Source organism: Oncorhynchus mykiss, chromosome 19 (genome assembly GCF_013265735.2).
Source record: "Oncorhynchus mykiss isolate Arlee chromosome 19, USDA_OmykA_1.1, whole genome shotgun sequence".
NCBI classification, from domain to species: Eukaryota; Metazoa; Chordata; class Actinopteri; order Salmoniformes; family Salmonidae; genus Oncorhynchus; species Oncorhynchus mykiss.
The window spans coordinates 8507544-8525375 of record NC_048583.1 but is presented as its reverse complement, the minus strand read 5'-3'; the positions used below and the strand labels follow the sequence as shown (position 1 = coordinate 8525375).

The 17832-nt window shown below is 46.4% G+C and overlaps 3 protein-coding genes across 4 annotated transcripts; all 3 read left to right on the top strand.

Annotated features, from left to right (window-relative positions):
• The first annotated feature begins 1061 nt into the window (after positions 1–1061).
• On the top strand, positions 1062–3864 carry LOC110497208. Its single transcript, XM_036954137.1, has 2 exons — positions 1062–2381; positions 2655–3864. Exons 1-2 carry the CDS (start codon positions 1712–1714, stop codon positions 3020–3022), a joined length of 1038 nt encoding a protein of 345 aa, XP_036810032.1. The 5' UTR covers positions 1062–1711; the 3' UTR covers positions 3023–3864.
• Positions 3865–4257: 393 nt separating this feature from the next.
• Positions 4258–6456, top strand: LOC110497209 (mitochondrial import inner membrane translocase subunit Tim10). Its single transcript, XM_021573208.2, has 2 exons — positions 4258–4489; positions 5211–6456. Exons 1-2 carry the CDS (start codon positions 4419–4421, stop codon positions 5401–5403), a joined length of 264 nt encoding a protein of 87 aa, XP_021428883.1. The 5' UTR covers positions 4258–4418; the 3' UTR covers positions 5404–6456.
• Positions 6457–6611: 155 nt separating this feature from the next.
• On the top strand, positions 6612–16678 carry LOC118936358 (protein unc-93 homolog B1-like). 2 transcript variants are annotated; one of them, XM_036954135.1, is made up of 13 exons: positions 6612–6997; positions 7431–7562; positions 8346–8487; positions 8656–8809; positions 9386–9547; positions 9692–9821; positions 10007–10100; positions 11087–11211; positions 11402–11584; positions 11967–12240; positions 12598–12716; positions 13962–14084; positions 14372–16678. In XM_036954135.1, the coding sequence occupies exons 1-13, from the start codon at positions 6995–6997 to the stop codon at positions 14627–14629; spliced, it is 1899 nt and encodes a 632-aa protein (XP_036810030.1). In that variant the 5' UTR covers positions 6612–6994; the 3' UTR covers positions 14630–16678. The 2 variants fall into 2 exon arrangements, with proteins under 2 accessions (XP_036810030.1, XP_036810031.1); XM_036954136.1 differs by having other exon boundaries at positions 6802–6993; positions 7430–7562.
• Positions 16679–17832: the final 1154 nt, after the last annotated feature.

Genomic DNA, 17832 nt, shown 5'->3' with positions numbered 1-17832 from the left:
TCCAGAAGGAACAAAGGTGCTGGGAAGTGAAACGGGGAACCCAGTAAGGGTGCTCCGAGCTAGGGATCGAGATGTGAAACGCCCTCCTAACGTTTGGACCGCAGCCGGGAGCTGCTCCCCAGTAAAACTTCACCAAGAAGACAAGCAGTCCAACATGTCTTCTGAAACTCCCAGTCCCTCCTCCTCCGGGTTTCAAGCTCTGGCCAAAGCAGTTGGACTGCTCCAAATCCCACCAACACCACCCCCGAAACGGAAACGTGGTAGACCCCCCCGTAAGATACGACCAGGAAAAAAACAGGTTTCCCAGGCTGGTGGCTTATTCCCCACCAGTGCCATGACAACGGGCATCCATGACGTGGAAGCTGTAGAGCACAAAAAGGAAAGAGGAGAAGGAGAACCGCAGGGAAAGGAAAGAGGAGAACCACGGGGAAAGGAAAGAGGAGGAGGAGGAGGAGAACCGCAGGGAAAGGAAAGAGGAGAACCGCGGGGAAAGGAAAGAGGAGGAGGAGGAGGAGAACCGCAGGGAAAGGAAAGAGGAGAACCGCGGGGAAAGGAAAGAGGAGGAGGAGGAGAACCGCAGGGAAAGGAAAGAGGAGAAGGAGAACCGCAGGGAAAGGAAAGAGGAGGAGAACTGCAGAGAAAGAAAAGAGGAGAACCGCGGGGAAAGGAAAGAGAAGGAGAACCGCATAGAACGAAAATAGAAGCAGAACCTCAGAAAAATAAAAAAGTAAAAGGAGTACCCCAGAGAAAGAAAAGAGAAGAACCGCTGAGAAAGAAAAATGGGAGAGAACCGCAGGGAAAGGAGAAAGGAGGAGGAGAACCACAGGGAAAGGAGAAAGGAGGAGGAGAACCACAGGGAAAGGAGAAAGGAGGAGGAGAACCTCAGGGAAAGGAGAAAGTAGGAGAACCTCATGGAAAGGAGAAAGGAGGAGAACCTCATGGAAAGGAGAAAGGAGGAGGAGAACCACAGGGAAAGGAGAAAGGAGGAGGAGAACCACAGGGAAAGGAGAAAGGAGGAGGAGAACCTCAGGGAAAGGAGAAAGGAGGAGGAGAACCTCAGGGAAAGGAGAAAGTAGGAGAACCTCATGGAAAGGAGAAAGGAGGAGGAGAACCACAGGGAAAGGAGAAAGGAGGAGGAGAACCACAGGTAAAGGAAAAAGGAGGAGACCCACAGGTAAAGGAGAACGGAGGAGGGGAACCACAGGGAAAGGACGACAAGCGAAAGAAGTGCAGGAAAAGGGTGAGGCTCAGGGAGGGACACGGCAAAGGAGAGAGAGCAGAGTTGTTCCAGAGACTACCTGTGCTGTCTAAATCTAAAACAGTTGCTCAAAAGCCTAGCTCGCTGACAACTTCCCCCAGTACCCATGAAGAGCAAGTTCCTTCCAACTGTTCAGGGATTGGAACCGGAACCATTCTGCAACCCCCGCCGTCGGGTCATCCACAGAACTCCAGTCCAAAAAGATCTGGAGAGACCGAATCAGACAGAGACCCATTGAGACCCCCTGCTGTCAAGCGGACCCCCTCCAAGGGTCGGGCACCCACTGTGTGTCTCAAGAAGTTCCAAGAACTCCTGAAGCACAGGCACCAAAAGACGAGGAAGTCCACCAAAAGCAAGGAGACAAAAGAAAGTGAAACTGAAGTTCAGAAACAAAGTGAAAGAAAATTATTGAAACCCAACGAAAGTGACAACGGTCAAAATGAATCAAGACTGATGAACAAAAACACAAGTTCCTCCCAGTCTCTAGAAAGAGAGTCGGCCATTAGACCAACCGTTGATAATGACGATCAGACCAACCGAACAGAGAGCGACCATCCAGAGGAAAAAGATGGAGGACACGACAGCAGCACTTGTGGACAGGAGACGGAGTATCAAGATCTCATCTACAAAGAGACTGAAAGAGAAAACGTTGAGGATGGAGAACATTTTGAGAACAGAGAAAACGTTTTAGACGGGGAAAACGTGGATGCGTCAGGAGACTTTTTCAAACTCCGAGAGGAGCTGGCTACCTTGTCAGTTTTATCGATGACAAGGACAAAGGAAATGGTGGATCCTCATCGGAGCGACAAAGGCAACAAGGATGGAAGATATCTGGTTTCCAAGGAGAACAGAGAGAGGGAAACAGACTCGTCTACAGAGACAAACAAGAAGACCGAAAAGGGAAAAGGATCCGTGGTGGAGGCGTATAGGAGAAGTTTGATCATCCAAGAGGTGGAGGAGAAAATGGAGGATGGGTATTTGGAGATGGAGATCTCCAGCGAGGAGTTGGATGTGGTTGATGAGGTCCAGCAGACGTTGGGCTACGCCGGGGCTGAGGAAGTGAGTGGGGAAGAGGAGGAGATAGATGTAGAGGAGATGGGTCCAACGATGTATCCTGATGCAGGTAAATCAATTTGAACCTGAATTATTTTTCAATTTTGAGGGAGATTTTGAAGTGGATTTAACAGGTGACATCAATAAGGGATCATAGCTTTCACCTGGATTCACCTGGTCAGTCTGTCATGGAAAGAGCAGGTGTTCCTAATGTTTTGTACACTCATTGTAGTAGTAGATCGCTACTGGCAGTTGCTTTTCATATTTTAATCTAGTTTGAGCTTAAATAGTCTTAATTATGTTACCTCTTTTAAATGTTTACTATGGGTTTCTTTATTCGTAGCTTGGCAAGAGGTTCCCGGCGCCAGAGAAGTGGACCAAGCGAGTTCCACCATGGCCAGCTTCAGAGGCATCACCCACAACCAAATCCACCTCCCTCAGAAAATCAAAATGGCGACCGCTGCCCCCGAGATGGCCGACGTGAGTATTCCGACCCCTCTGGAGGCAGAGCCTTTCACGCTGACATCACGAAGGGTCACCACGGGGTCAACAGGAAGCTGGGAGCCAGAGGAGGAAGAGGACGTGGAGGTGGACGTTCTTGAGTGGTCGCCGGATGTGCGACCAAGAGTGTGGGGAGTGGGACTTGAGCAAGGCGTCACAGAACTGACCGAGGAAGAAGAGATAGACGTGATGGGAGAGGAAACGGACTGAGTAAGTGGGATGGTGTACTCTTAGGGACGTGTTAATTTAGAATCCAGTAAAAAATAATTGGAGAACGCAAGTGTGTATTCTTCAACAGAAAGGCTAGCTTTACATTTGTGTGTTCTTCATTGGAAACGTTTGTTATTTGCCACAGATTCTAAACAGTGTGTTCTTGAGAAGAAAGGCTACCGTTCCTAAGCAACCTCCCCGCTCCTCCTCTCCACACTGTTAACTATCGGAGCAGCCCCAACCTTCCACACTGACTTGATGAGACTAACTCACAAAATGAGGGTCTCGCTATATAAAAAAAAAAAAACCTTTGTTGATTGTGATTTTGTTGTTGTTGTTTTTGTTGTAACTGTTCTTCAGCAGAGTGCCTTATGAGCCCTAGACTAGAGACTCGGCAAACGCAGCTACTCTTTTGTTACATTTCAGGGCCTGTATTGACAGCTTCTCAGAGTACGAGTGCAGATCTAGGATCAGTTTCTCCTTTCAAGTCATAATGAGTAACAGGGCCTACTCTGAGACGCTGGTTAATACTGGACCCTGGTGTTCATGCTGGTTATTTTTATACCTTCAGAATCAGTCAGTGTCCAATCAGAAGCACTTAAATATGTTTACATCTGCCACTTTTGACAAGTTCTTTATTATTATTATTTATTATTTGTAGCTTCATTGTTTGTATAACTTTGTAAATTAGAAAGAAGGCCTGTCATTTAAATATAATAATTGTGTTGTATTAAAATGGCTTTATTGACCACAGCTGTCTAATAGATTTGTTTTCCCAAGCACAGCCATTTTGTATTTGCTTAAACCTAGCTATTGAAGTAAACATTTAACTTTGCCTACTATGCTCAATGTTTGTACTCATGCTCAATGTTTGCTCACATTCAATTACAATTTTCTAGCCTCCCAGGCAAGCAATCTGTGTTCTAACAAAAAGGAGTTTGTTTGATGTTCTGTTGGGGCCATAATGAGAATGGACTGTCACTTGCTGTCTAGGAGGCCTAGTCCCAATACTTTAACAATGCATCCTTACTTTCTACCTCCCTTGAAGAATTGCTCACTGAACATGGCAGGATAAGTAGGGTTCTTGTAAATAGTTTACAGCAATCTTTTCTTATCAGATTTATTGTGTCAATCATGACGTAAAAGTGAAGGATCAAGGATGCATTGGAAAAATATTAAAAACTCCCATTGATTTGACAGCTGTTTGAATGGTTTGAATGCGCATCTTTATTGACAGCGGAAGTGGTTATTGAGAGGGAAGGAACAACACACGTGTATTCCTCAATCTGAAGGTTAAATAAGCCGGTGGTCGGGTGTGTTTGTTGGCCGCTGAGAGTGGTCGTTTGGACGGTTCGATTTTGGAGAGAGTACGGTCTGGAGCGGACACAACGCAGACATGGACCCAGAGAAAGCACAGCAACTGGCGGCGGAACTAGAAGTGGAAATGATGGCTGATATGTACAATCGGTAAGACTGGCTAACTAGCAATGGAATGTTAGCTAGCCAGTTAACGTCCTTTCTCCACTGAAATGCTAGAATGTGCTAATTACAGTGTAACACGCTGCATTTGCATGTAGCTAGTCAGCTAATTTTGACTGTCGTATTTAGCTTTTTGGTGGTGAGTTAAAAACATAATGTTAGATGGATTCTCAGGCTAGCTATCTAGCTTTATAGCGTTAGCTAGCTGTCTTGCTACTGAACGTCAGACAAAATCAATCGATTTAGAATAGTGTACTATTGTATAACGCACACACTCGACTACATTGCTGTACATGCATAAGCAAAAACAACGGGAAGACCATCCCTAGTTAGCTAGCTAAGTAAGTCATGTTATTTAGAGCTCATTCAAATGGAACTGATTTAGCTAGCTAGTTATATTGCCAACTAGGAGTGGACACATTGACTTTTCATAACATAATCAGAATGAAGAGTTCTATGACCTTGCACATACATGGAGATTTTGATTTCTCGCATCCTGTCTCCTCCTCCTCCTCAAAACATCAGAGGGAAGCGAGGAGAGCACTGGAGATCTCATCCCAATGCTCTCCTGACATTCCTCTCTCCTCTCTTGCCTTCTAAGGTTTTGACATGGAAAAAAGGAAAAGACACTTGAGATACAGCCCTCATCTTTATCGTAATCTACAAGGTCTTAACGCCCTCTTCTTTCTCTCCATCTTCCTCCTCGCAGGATGACCAACGCGTGCCACAGGAAGTGCGTGCCCCCCCACTACAAGGAGGCAGAGCTGTCTAAAGGGGAGGCGGTCTGTCTGGACCGCTGTGTGGCCAAGTACCTGGATCTACACGAGAGGCTGGGCCGCAAGCTCACCGAGCTCTCCGTTCAGGACGAGGAGATGATGAGGAAGAACGCTATTGGACAATAATATATATATATATTTTTAGGGAAGGATGGGGGTGGGTTAGTGCTAGGGTTACCATGCTTTCTGTGCGGAGGGATAGAGAGAGGGAGCGATAGGGTAGGATGGAGCGATGGGGTGGGTTTAATAAACGTATGGCTCTTATGGAGGGGATGGAGTTGCCGTCCAGAGTGGGTTGGGTGTGTTTAAAGAGCAAGATGCTTGAAAGGAAGGTTTGTGATTACGGTGTGGAGCGGAAATTGGGATGGATGAAGCCTGTTTTGTGTGAACAGTGGTTGTACTTGTGGTTTGAGCCAAGATCTTTTTTTTTTACCACAGCAAAGACACTAATGTGCATAGTTAACTGTTTTCTGTTCAGCCAATCAGTGCTCTCTCAGCATTGTGTGTGTAGCCCTTTTTAGTTATGTGGGCGTGTCAGAAGTGATGATGAATTGAGAAATCCCCCAATAATGTTTAACAAAATGCTTTCATTGTTCCATAGTGCAGTATTCTTCAAGCCAAACCATTAGGAGATGCTCCTTTCTGCTCTAGCCCTGGACTAATACACCTGTCTCAAATGATGAAGGACACCCGTTGGGCTCATATCAGTGTCTCGGAGTAGGAGTGCTGATCTAGGCTTTATGAGTACGGGCCCTTGTCCCGTAGGAATAGATGGAGACACTGCTGTAGTCAAAACGAGGACCATGCCTATCTGACTGTCATTTCTTTACATTTTGATCAGTCTCAGTTTGTTCATTTGGCTTTGTATTTTCTTCATGTTGAAACTGTGCTAATGTTGTACAAAGTTTTCTTTTGTGACATTTTAAAAACCTTTTTTTGTTTTAAATCTGAATAAATATTGTTATAGTATATATTTTAGTTTTTAGTTATACATTCTACACTGTATTTTCTTCACAGTAATACAATAACACTGTACTTATAATTATGTTCCAAATGGCACCCTTTTTCCTATGTAGTGCACTATTTTTGACCAGAGCACACTGGTCCTTGGTCAGAAGTAGTGCACTATATAGGGAATAGGGTACCGTTTGGGATGTATTAGCCTTATTCAATGTTAAACATTGCAGGAAAATAAGGTGTTCAATCTCAAACATGTTTACTTAGTAGACTTGTATGACGTTTCCCTCAGTTTCTTGAAAGCTCCCTCCCATTGCAAATAAAATCAACTGTCAATTTCAAGGGTCATATTGACTTTACAACACACAAGCGCAGTCAATCCACTGCACGTTGCTTTTTCAGATGGAACCTACATTTCGTAGGACGATGTATACCATGCGTATCGCGTACATATAACTAAATACAACTTAAAACGAAATATATTCTGTCGCTTTAATCTAATACAACGTGCAACTAAAAATGCTCTGTAGCTTTAAGACGAACATGGATAGGATTAAAAAGAGGAAGTGAGCACACAGCGGAGTTTCGTTTCCCTAATGAAAGTTTTAATTTGGGATCTGCGCTTTAACACGAGAAAGGAGAAGCGCAAGTACAATAGTACGCGACGGGGGTACAAAGAAAGAATACGCAGTTTTATTCGTGCACATGACAATACAATAGCCCTGAAGGGCGACAGAACGACTCCGATCCTGACATAATAATGGTGAGTGAATGACATCTTTGCATGTATTGAATCGCGCACTCGTGTATTTTATACGACATTGATTTAAAGGTTTGTTTTCATAAATATTTATATATTCAAGTTACAAGTATTGTCCGCCATTGTAGATGGTCACTATTTAAAATTGTGTTCTTTTTGGTCACACTGTTTTAGAAGTCAAAACGTTTTAATGCAATCTAATTATCAATTTATGTATTCTTTGATAATGGAATAATAGTTGTATTTCTTTGGTCTTTGAATGATTGATCATGAAGCAGCAAGCCACTGTGCTCAACTCAACCATATTCCCCCATGGTTAAAACGTCATTTTTAAACGTTTATTACACCGTACTTCATTAGTAGTCTATTTTAATTGAAGTGTGAAAAGAAATTCAATTTTCATGTGCTTACTGCTGTTCTCTGTATCGTCCGACAGATGGCGGAGGCCGATGCGGAAGAGAACGTGTACCGCGAGGCTGTGGCGGAGTCGCCTGTTGCGCCCCCTAATGGCGACATTAACATTGACGACCTGTTACCCGACGGTCCTCAGGGGAATATTCAAGGACAGGTGTTGTGTGAAAAAAAACATGAAAATACAATGTTTTTTCAACTTTGCTACCGATGTTTACAATGCAATATCCTGCGATTTTTAAGGAGCATTACACACTTTTTTGGTTTGTTATGCTAGTGTGCTCTCTTGTCTTATTAGTTATTCTCTGAAATGATTAAAAATGAAATTATAAAAAAATATAACTACAACACTAACAACCCTGTATTTCCCCCCCTTCACCTCTCTCTCCCCCTCCCTTCACCTCTCCCCCTCCCCCACTCTCTCTCCCTTCACATCTCTCCCCCCCTCCCTTCACCTCTCTCTCTCCCCCTCCCTTCACCTCTCTCTATCTCCCCCTCCCCCACTCCCTCTCCCTTCACCTCTCTCTCCCCCTCCCTTCACCTCTCTCTCTCCCCCTCCCATCACCTCTCTCTCTCCCCTTCCCCCACTCCCTCTCCCTTCACCTCTCTCTCTCCCTCCCCCACTCCCTCTCCCTTCACCTCTCTCTCACCTGTCCCCCCTCTCCCCCTCCCTTCACCTCTCTCTCCCCCTCCCCTGTACCCCCTCTCCCTCTCCCTTCACCCCTCCCCCTCCCACTCTCCCCCTCCCTTCACCTCTCTCCCTCTTCCCTCCCCTGTTCCCCCTCTCCCCTTTACCTGTCTCTCTTTCCCTCTCCCCCTTCCTTCACCTCTCTCTCTCCCTCCCCCTCCCCTGTCCCCCCTCTCTCTCCCTCCCCCTCCCCTGTCCCCCCTCTTCTCCTCCCTTCACCTCTCTGTCTCTCTCTCTTCACCCCTTCCTCAGATGGAGGAGTTCCTGGGACCCCAGCCGGAGTACGATGAGGAAGAGGAGGAGAAGAAGTATTACAGGAGGAAGAAGCTGGGCGTGGTGAAGAACGTCCTGGGGGCCAGCGTCGGGGGCATGATCATATACAGCGTCTACATGGGTAACACCTGTCTGTCTGTCTGACTGACTGACTGACTGACTGACTGTCTGTCTGTCTGTCTGTCTGTCTGTCTGTCTGAGCTCTACTCATATATGCCTGTATTCCATTTTGTGCATGTTTTGTGTGTGTCATGTATTCAGCCATTTATATGTGTGTGTGTGTCTGCAGGCCTGTTGCAGATGCAGCTGATCCTCCACTATGATGAGACGTACAGGGAGGTGAAGTATGGTAACCTGGGTCTGGAGGACATCGACAAGAAGATGCTGATGGGGATCAACGTTACACCCATCATAGCCCTGTTATACACCCCCATACTCATCAGGTATACTATATATATATATATATATATACACACCCATCATAGCCCTGTTATACACCCCCATACTCATCAGGTATACTATATATATATATACACCCATCATAGCCCTGTTATACACCCCCATACTCATCAGGTATACTATATATATATATATATATATACACACCCATCATAGCCCTGTTATACACCCCCATACTCATCAGGTATACTATATATATATATACACCCATCATAGGCCTGTTATACACCTCCATACTAATCAGGTATACTATATATATATATATATATATATACACACCCATCATAGCCCTGTTATACACCCCCATACTCATCAGGTATACACACATACTCCTGCTTTCTTCTCATTCTTTCTCTCATCCTCTCTATCCTCTCGCTCTCTCTCTCGATCCTCTCTCTCTCGATCCTCTCTCTCTCGATCCTCTCTCTCTCGATCCTCTCTCTCTCGATCCTCTCTCTCTCGATCCTCTCTCTCTCGATCCTCTCTCTCTCGATCCTCTCTCTCTTTTTCTCTCTTTTTCTGTCTCTCTTTTTCTCTCTTTTTCTTTCTCTCTTTTTCAGGTTTCTGGGCACCAAGTGGATGATGTTTCTGGCAAGTGGAATTTACGCTCTCTTCGTCTCAACCAATTACTGGGAGCGATACTACACCCTGGTACCATCGGCTGTGGCCATTGGTGCAGCCATTGTCCCGCTGTGGGCGTCGTTAGGGAACTACATCACAAGGTTAGGAAGGGGAGAATGGAGACACACACATCAACGTCACACAGACCAGGGTTGCAGTGTTTATGTCGTGTTGTGTTACGCTACCTAGTGTTAATCACACTGTATTTTATTGTGTTTCTGTCTCTCTCTCTCTCACACACTCAGGATGGCACAACAGTACTATGAGTATGTGAACTATAAGGAGGATCACGTTCAGGAACAGAAGAAACTACCCAAGGGGGCGTGTCATCGCTATGTCATCATCTTCCAATCCGTGTTCTTCATCATCTTCCATGTATGTTGCCATTGGTCGAGTCACTTGTCAGTCAATGAGTGATATATCGGTCAAGCATTGCCGTGTGTGTGTGTGTGTGTGTGCGTGCGTGCGTGCGTGTGTGTGTGTGTGTGTGTGTGTGTGTGTGTGTGTGTGTGTGTGTGTGGATTCTGATGTATGGCTGTGTTTCTCTTTGTGTCTCTCAGCTCAGCCTGGTGTTTGCAGAGTTCCCCCAGCGCCTCTTCCTCCACCAGTTCCTTAGTGACTACAACCACACACTGTACAACGTTAAACACTGTGGTAAACTGACCAGTAGTCTGTTATTATCTGTACAATGTTAAACACTGTGGTAAACTGACCAGTAGTCTGTTATTATCTGTACAACGTTAAACACTGTGGTAAACTGACCAGTAGTCTGTTATTATCTGTACAAGGTTAAACACTGTGGTAAACTGACCAGTAGTCTGTTATTATCTGTACAATGTTAAACACTGTGGTAAACTGACCAGTAGTCTGTTATTATCTGTACAACGTTAAACACTGTGGTAAACTGACCATTAGTCTGTTATTATCTGTACAACGTTAAGCACTGTGGTAAACTGACCAGTAGTCTGTTATTATCTGTACAATGTTAAACACTGTGGTAAACTGACCAGTAGTCTGTTAACTTCCATTTCCTTACCCTGACTCTCAGGGGAGAAGCAGGATCTATGGTTTTAATAGCATTGTTTTCGTGCACCTCAATCTCTGTCATCCCCCCTCCCCACTCCTCTCTTTTAATAACTCTTCCCCCTCCCCAGGTGCGGAGGGCAGTGGTATGATTGGTGGGTTTAATAACTCCTCCCCCTCCCCAGGTGCGGCGGGCAGTGGTATGATTGGTGGGTTTAATAACTCCTCCCCCTCCCCAGGTGCGGAGGGCAGTGGTATGATTGGTGGGTTTAATAACTCCTCCCCCTCCCCAGGTGCGGAGGGCAGTGGTATGATTGGTGGGTTTAATAACTCCTCCCCCTCCCCAGGTGTGGAGGGCAGTGGTATGATTGGTGGTTTTAATAACTCCTCCTCCTCCCCAGGTGCGGAGGGCAGTGGTATGATTGGTGGTTTTAATAACTCCTCCCCCTCCCCAGGTGCGGAGGGCAGTAGTATGATTGGTGGGTTTAATAACTCCTCCCCCTCCCCAGGTGCGGAGGGCAGTGGTATGATTGGTGGGTTTAATAACTCCTCCCCCTCCCCAGGTGCGGAGGGCAGTAGTATGATTGGTGGGTTTAATAACTCCTCCCCCTCCCCAGGTGCGGAGGGCAGTGGTATGATCGAGGGTTTCAACAGGACTGTCCTGAAGCACCTCCCTCGCTCCCTGCTGCTCATCCAGGTGGAGAGTGTTCTCATGGGGGCCGCCTTCCTCTCCATGATCATCGTAAGACACACACACACACACGCACACACACACACACACACAGGCAAAGACACGTGTGTACACGCGTACCTAAAATGATCATCCTAACAACCTAGCGTTATTTCACCCAACAATCAATACAACACCCTCCGAGATTACCCAGAGTCCATTGCTTGCTTTCCCACAGTCGTTCACTGTGTTTTACCGATAGTTCCTGGCGGTGTGCGGGGCTGCGTACCGCCCCACAGAGGAGATCGATCTGAGGAGTATCGGCTGGGGGAACATCTTCCAGTTGCCCTTCAAACACCTGAGAGACTACAGGCTGAGACTCCTCATCCCCTTCTTCATCTACAGTGGACTGGACTCACTCTTCTCTGTCACGGGACTCACTCTGGTAGTCATTACAGGAAGTCCTTTAGTAACTGTCGTAGCTGGAGTCTGAATGTTGTCCATGTAGCTTTCACAGACCTACTGTGTCACTTTACCTGGTGTGGACATAGATTCTGCTGGAGGGCAGCTATATTCATGATGCTCAATCTCTCCTCTCTCTCTCTATCCTCTCTCTCTCTATCCTCTCTCTCGCTCGTGCTCTTTCTCTCTCTCTCTCGTTCTCCTTTCTCTCGCTTGCTCACTCTCTTTTTCTCACTCACTCACTCTCTCTCTCTCTCTCTCTCTCTCTCTCTCTCTCTCTCTCTCTGTCCTGTTCACCCCCCTTTTCTCCTACTTTCCCTGTCTTTGTCTCTCCTCTAATCTACCCTCATGTCTCCCCCTCCCAGTCGTATGGTGTGTGTACGGTGGGTCTGGAGTGGCTGTATCTCCTGGTGATGGTCTATGGTCTGTCCTGCTCCCTGTTCTCTTGCCTGTCCCTGTCCCTCCTCAGGCTGCCACGCTACGTCTCTCTGCTAGGGGGCGCTGTGATCCACGGTCCTCTGCTGGTGTTCCTGCTGTTCTGGTCCCCGGCTCCACGCTCACCTGATCAACTGCCTTACCTGCTGGTGGTGATTGCCCTCTGGGGAATGGGGTCTGCATTGAATAAGACTGGACTCAGCAGTGAGTTTTAGTACTATAATCACACGCACACACACACACACACACACACACACACACACACACAAACTCTTTTATTTCCTAGTTCAGACTTAATCATTTCCAACATTTATGTCTCCTCTCTCTCATATCTTCCACCTCTCCACCTCCCCTTTCTCTCTCTACCCCCCCCCCCTCTCCACCGCACCCCCCTTCTCTACCACCCCTCTCTACTACCCTCCTCTCTCACTCTCTCTTCCCCCTTGTCTATCGCCCTCCTCTCTTTCTCTTGCTCTCTTTCTATCTACCCCCCTCTCCACCGCACCCCCCCCTCCCTGCCCCCCACTCTCCGCTGTCTCTCTCTCTCTCCGTGTCTGTCAGTTCTCCTGGGTATGTTGTATGAAGATAAAGAGAGACTGGACTTTGTCTACACCATATATCACTGGTGGCAGGCTATCGCCATCTTCATAGTCTACCTGTGGACTGGACTCATCATGAGGGTATGTGTGTGTCCCTGTGTGTGTCCCTGTGTCCCCATGTCCCCGTGTGTGTGTCCGTGTGCGTCCTCATGCGTGTGTGTCCTCATGCGTGTGTGTCCCCGTGTGTGTCCTCATGCATGTGTGTCCCCGTGTGCGTCCTCATGCATGTGTGTCCCCGTGTGCGTCCTCATGCGTGTGTGTCCTCATGCGTGTGTGTCCCCGTGTGCGTCCTCATGCGTGTGTGTCCTCATGCATGTGTGTCCCTGTGTGTGTCCTCATGCGTGTGTGTCCCCGTGTGTGTCCTCATGCATGTGTGTCCCCGTGTGTGTCCTCATGCATGTGTGTCCCCGTGTGTGTCCTCATGCGTGTGTGTCCCCGTGTGCGTCCTCATGCATGTGTGTCCCCGTGTGTGTCCTCATGCGTGTGTGTCCCCGTGTGCGTCCTCATGCGTGTGTGTCCTCATGCATGTGTGTCCCTGTGTGTGTCCTCATGCGTGTGTGTCCCCGTGTGTGTCCTCATGCGTGTGTGTCCCCGTGTGCGTCCTCATGCATGTGTGTCCCCGTGTGTGTCCTCATGCATGTGTGTCCCCGTGTGTGTCCTCATGCGTGTGTGTCCCCGTGTGTGTCCTCATGCGTGTGTGTCCCCGTGTGTGTCCTCATGCATGTGTGTCCCCGTGTGTGTCCTCATGCGTGTGTGTCCCCGTGTGTGTCCTCATGCATGTGTGTCCCCGTGTGTGTCCTCATGCATGTGTGTCCCCGTGTGTGTCCTCATGCATGTGTGTCCCCGTGTGTGTCCTCATGCGTGTGTGTCCCCGTGTGCGTCCTCATGCATGTGTGTCCCCGTGTGCGTCCTCATGCATGTGTGTCCCCGTGTGTGTCCTCATGCATGTGTGTCCCCGTGTGTGTCCTCATGCGTGTGTGTCCCTGTGTGCGTCCTCATGCATGTGTGTCCCCGTGTGTGTCCCTGTGTGTGTCCCCGTGTGCGTCCTCATGCGTGTGTGTCCCTGTGTGTGTCCTCATGCATGTGTGTCCCCGTGTGTGTCCTCATGCGTGTGTGTCCCCGTGTGTGTCCTCATGCGTGTGTGTCCCTGTGTGTGTGTGTCCCTGTGTGTGTCCCCATGTGTCCGTGTGTGTCCACGTGTGTGTGTGTGTGTGTGTGTGTGTGTGTGTGTCCGTGTGTTAGAACAAGTGTAAAAACGATTAATTTAAAGTGCTTATTTCACTCCTCTCTTTCTCTCCTTTCTCATTCCTGGTCCCTCCTCCTCAGGCCAAACTCTCCATTCTATTGGTCATCTTGCTGCTGGCGTGCTTCTGTTATTGGACGATGGAGCGACGCCTGGCCAAGAACATGCAATTCAGACTGCCTCGCATTCCCCGCCCCAAACACAAGGTAACCTATCACAATCTGTAAATTTTTTGCTATGTTTAAAAAAAAAAAATCTTTAAAATACCATTTGGCTGGAGAGAAAAGTGAAAATATCACCTTCACTAGTAATGTGATAAAGACAAGCAAAACAGAACACTGAAATGAAACAGTCTTTGTTTAAGGTTTGGCATTGGCAATAAAGACAATTAAAAGAGCAATATCAATGTGTCTTCGATAATGACACAAAGTCATCAATTGACATGTTTGGTCTGTAATGTAATATAATGTTGACTGTGTCACTTACTCCTCAGGTCAAAGGTTATCGTTACCTGGAGGAGGAAAACTCAGATGAGTCGAATTCGGAGGAGAGTGATGAGGATGATGATGAAGAGCAGCAGGAGGAGGTGATCAGGGAGGACTTTGGCGGAGACGCAGGGTCGCAGGGCTCTGATTCGACCAGGGAGAGGAGAGGAGGGGCTAGGGGTCGGCGCAGGAGGCGAGACGATGATTATGAGCAAGCAGGGGCAAGGGAGGAGAGAGAGGAGGAGAGAGGGATAGAGAAGGAGTGAACGAGCAAAAAATAGTTAGAGAGACAGAGAGAGAGTGAGTCCTTTAGCTATCCTCTAGGTGTCCTCTAGCTATCCTCTTGGTGTCCTCTAGCTATCCTCTAGGTGTCCTCTAGCTATCCCCTTGGTGTCCTCTAGCTATCCTCTAGGTATCCTCTAGGTGTCCTCTAGCTATCCTCACGCTATCCTCTAGGTATCCTCTAGCTATCCTCTAGCTATCCTCTAGGTGTCCTCTAGGTATCCTCTTGGTGTCCTCTAGCTATCCTCTAGCTGTCCTCTAGCTGTCCTGTAGCTATCCTCTAGCTGTCCTCTAGCTGTCCTCTAGGTATCCTCTAGCTGTCCTCTAGGTATCCTCTAGCTGTCCTCTAGGTATCCTCTAGCTGTCCTTTAGGTATCCTCTAGCTGTCCTCTAGCTATCCTCTAGGTATCCTCTAGCTGTCCTCTAGCTGTCCTCTAGGTATCCTCTAGCTGTCCTCTAGCTATCCTCTAGCTGTCCTCTAGGTATCCTCTAGCTGTCCTCTAGGTATCCTCTAGCTGTCCTCTAGCTGTCCTCTAGGTATCCTCTAGCTGTCCTCTAGCTATCCTCTAGCTGTCCTCTAGGTATCCTCTAGCTGTCCACTAGGTATCCTCTAGCTGTCCTCTAGCTGTCCTCTAGGTATCCTCTAGCTGTCCTCTAGGTATCCTCTAGCTGTCCTCTAGCTGTCCTCTAGGTATCCTCTAGGTATCCTCTAGCTGTCCTCTAGCTGTCCTCTAGGTACTTTCCCCAGTCCAGCTCTCTTACATCAGTGCAGATTAAGGAAAGGAGTTGAATCAGAAGAAGAGAAAAAACAGGTGTGTCTCAAATGTAACCCTTTTCACTTCATAGTGCCCTACTTTTGACCCCGAACTTTAACCCTGGTCAAAAGTTGTGCACTATGAATAAGGTCCCATTTGGAACGCAGACAATACTGTATGTATAGGCTGTAGACATGCACCTAGAGGGGGATTGACATATATAGATAATAAGCCCAGTCATAATTGAAGAGGTTCATCCACAGGGGGATAAAACAGAGCGGTACAGGAGGATAAAACAGAGCGGTACAGGAGGATAAAACAGAGCGGTACAGGAGGATAAAACAGAGCGGTACAGGAGGATAAAACAGAGCGGTACAGGAGGATTAAACAGAGCGGTACAGGAGGATAAAACAGAGCGGTACAGGAGGATAAAACAGAGCGATACAGGAGGATAAAACAGAGCGGTACAGGAGGATAAAACAGAGCAGTACAGGAGGATAAAACAGAGCGGTGCAGGAGGATAAAACAGAGCGGTGCAGGAGGATAAAACAGAGCGGTACAGGAGGATAAAACAGAGCGGTACAGGAGGATACAACAGAGCGGTACAGGAGGATAAAACAGAGCGGTACAGGAGGATAAAACAGAGCTGTACAGGAGGAAAGAGAAGAACAGGGGATTTTACACAGAAGGAAAGAGGATGGAGAGAGGACAGGAATTCAGTTTCGAAGGTTTCTTATAACACAACTGAAAAGGGAAGAAGTTATTTACTCCACTTCAAATATAAACCAGTTTCCCTCCGGTGCATGATCACATGGGGCATGGCCCAAATGGCACGCTATTCACTATATAGTGCACTCATTTTGAACAGGGCCCATTAGGGCTCTGGCCAAAAGTAGTGTACTATATAGGGAATGGGGTGCCATTTCGGACTCACCCATACTGTATAGACACCTGAAACATATGTGAAGTTGGGTACATCACAGGCACTTTTGACAGGGCACATACAGGGCTCTGGTCAAAAGTAGTGCACTATAGAGGGAATAAGGTGCCATCTGGGACACAGCCTTTGTATTTCAACAGTATCACTGTATTGTTAGTCAGCTGTGTTGTCATGGTTCCTAGCTCAGGTGTTTTGAGTGGCCTACATTTTATGTTATCAATGATTTTGAAAAAGTTGAATTATAGTCATGAATTATAATGAGAATAAATTGATTGTAATTGTTTTTTATGACTGTTTTGAAGTTGTTTTCTGAGTATAAAGCTGGTTTTGTGCCTCTTGATGTGGGTGTTCTGTTATCAAAGACCAACTAATATCACCATGGAAACTCAGTTCATAAAAGTGAACACCTTATATGCTTAGTTAAATAAAAAGTCACTCCTACACTGTAAGTAAGCCGGAAAGATATAATTAACAAAAAAGGATTCACTTATTTTATAAGACTTGATCTGTATTTGGATCCCCGTGAGCTGACTCCATGACAACAGCTAAATGTGTACACAAGCATACAGTCAACACACACACAGTCATTTAAAGGTGCACCGTGAGTGTAAAATGCATTTATTTATTTTTACTAACATTTTGGTTTGAGAGGTGACTATGTTTCATATACACATATGGTATTATATGAATATGTTTTTTTCCTTGTTAAACCACACAGCCCTTAGTAGACGAGTAATAAAAGCTTTAAATCATGGGTGTGGGGAGGTATGCCCCTTTGTGTGTGCTCCAATGAGGTCATTCCTGGACTATTTCTGTCCATTGAGTTAAGGCAGTTTTCCCAGCCCTCTCCTTGCGCCTCCCCAGACGTTTCACATTTTTGTTTTGACCTTAAATTGTCACACCTGGTTCAATTAGTCAAAGGCTTGACGATTAGTTGACGAATTCAATCATGCGTGCCAGTTTAAGGTTAAAACGAAAATGTGAAATGTCTGCGGGAGCCCAAGGAGAGGGTTGGGAAATCCTGATTTAAGGGACCTCTTTTGGCTCGAGAGCACCCCCCAGAGGCAAAAAGGATGTATAGTACAATAGATGTTGAGTACAGATGTACAGTATAATACAAGTATATACTATATGTAGTAGATGTATTGTAGATATGTGTATGAAGACATTTAGATGTATCTATATAAAAACATACATATAGTACAGTATATAGTAGATGTGTGTATGAAGACATATAGTACAGTATATAGATGTGTGTATGAAGACATAATACAGTATATAGTAGATGTGTGTATGAAGACATATAGTACAGTATATAGTAGATGTGTGTATGAAGACATATAGTACAGTATATAGTAGATGTGTATGAAGACATATAGTACAGTATATAGTAGATGTGTGTATGAAGACATATAGTACAGTATATAGTAGATGTGTGTATGAAGACATATAGTACAGTATATAGTAGATATGTGTATGAAGACATATAGTA

Bases quoted from the DNA above. Each gene is read 5' to 3' on its own strand.
- LOC110497209 (XM_021573208.2), top strand. From the start codon at position 4,419: ATGGACCCAGAGAAAGCACAGCAACTGGCGGCGGAACTAGAAGTGGAA. The intron at 4,490-5,210 runs GTAAGACTGGCT...TCCTCCTCGCAG, and splicing joins ATGGCTGATATGTACAATCG to GATGACCAACGCGTGCCACA.
- LOC118936358 (XM_036954135.1), top strand. The intron at 9,822-10,006 runs GTATGTTGCCAT...TGTGTCTCTCAG, and splicing joins TGTTCTTCATCATCTTCCAT to CTCAGCCTGGTGTTTGCAGA. The intron at 12,717-13,961 runs GTATGTGTGTGT...CCTCCTCCTCAG, and splicing joins GGACTGGACTCATCATGAGG to GCCAAACTCTCCATTCTATT.
- LOC110497208 (XM_036954137.1), top strand. From the start codon at position 1,712: ATGAACAAAAACACAAGTTCCTCCCAGTCTCTAGAAAGAGAGTCGGCC. The intron at 2,382-2,654 runs GTAAATCAATTT...CTTTATTCGTAG, and splicing joins AACGATGTATCCTGATGCAG to CTTGGCAAGAGGTTCCCGGC.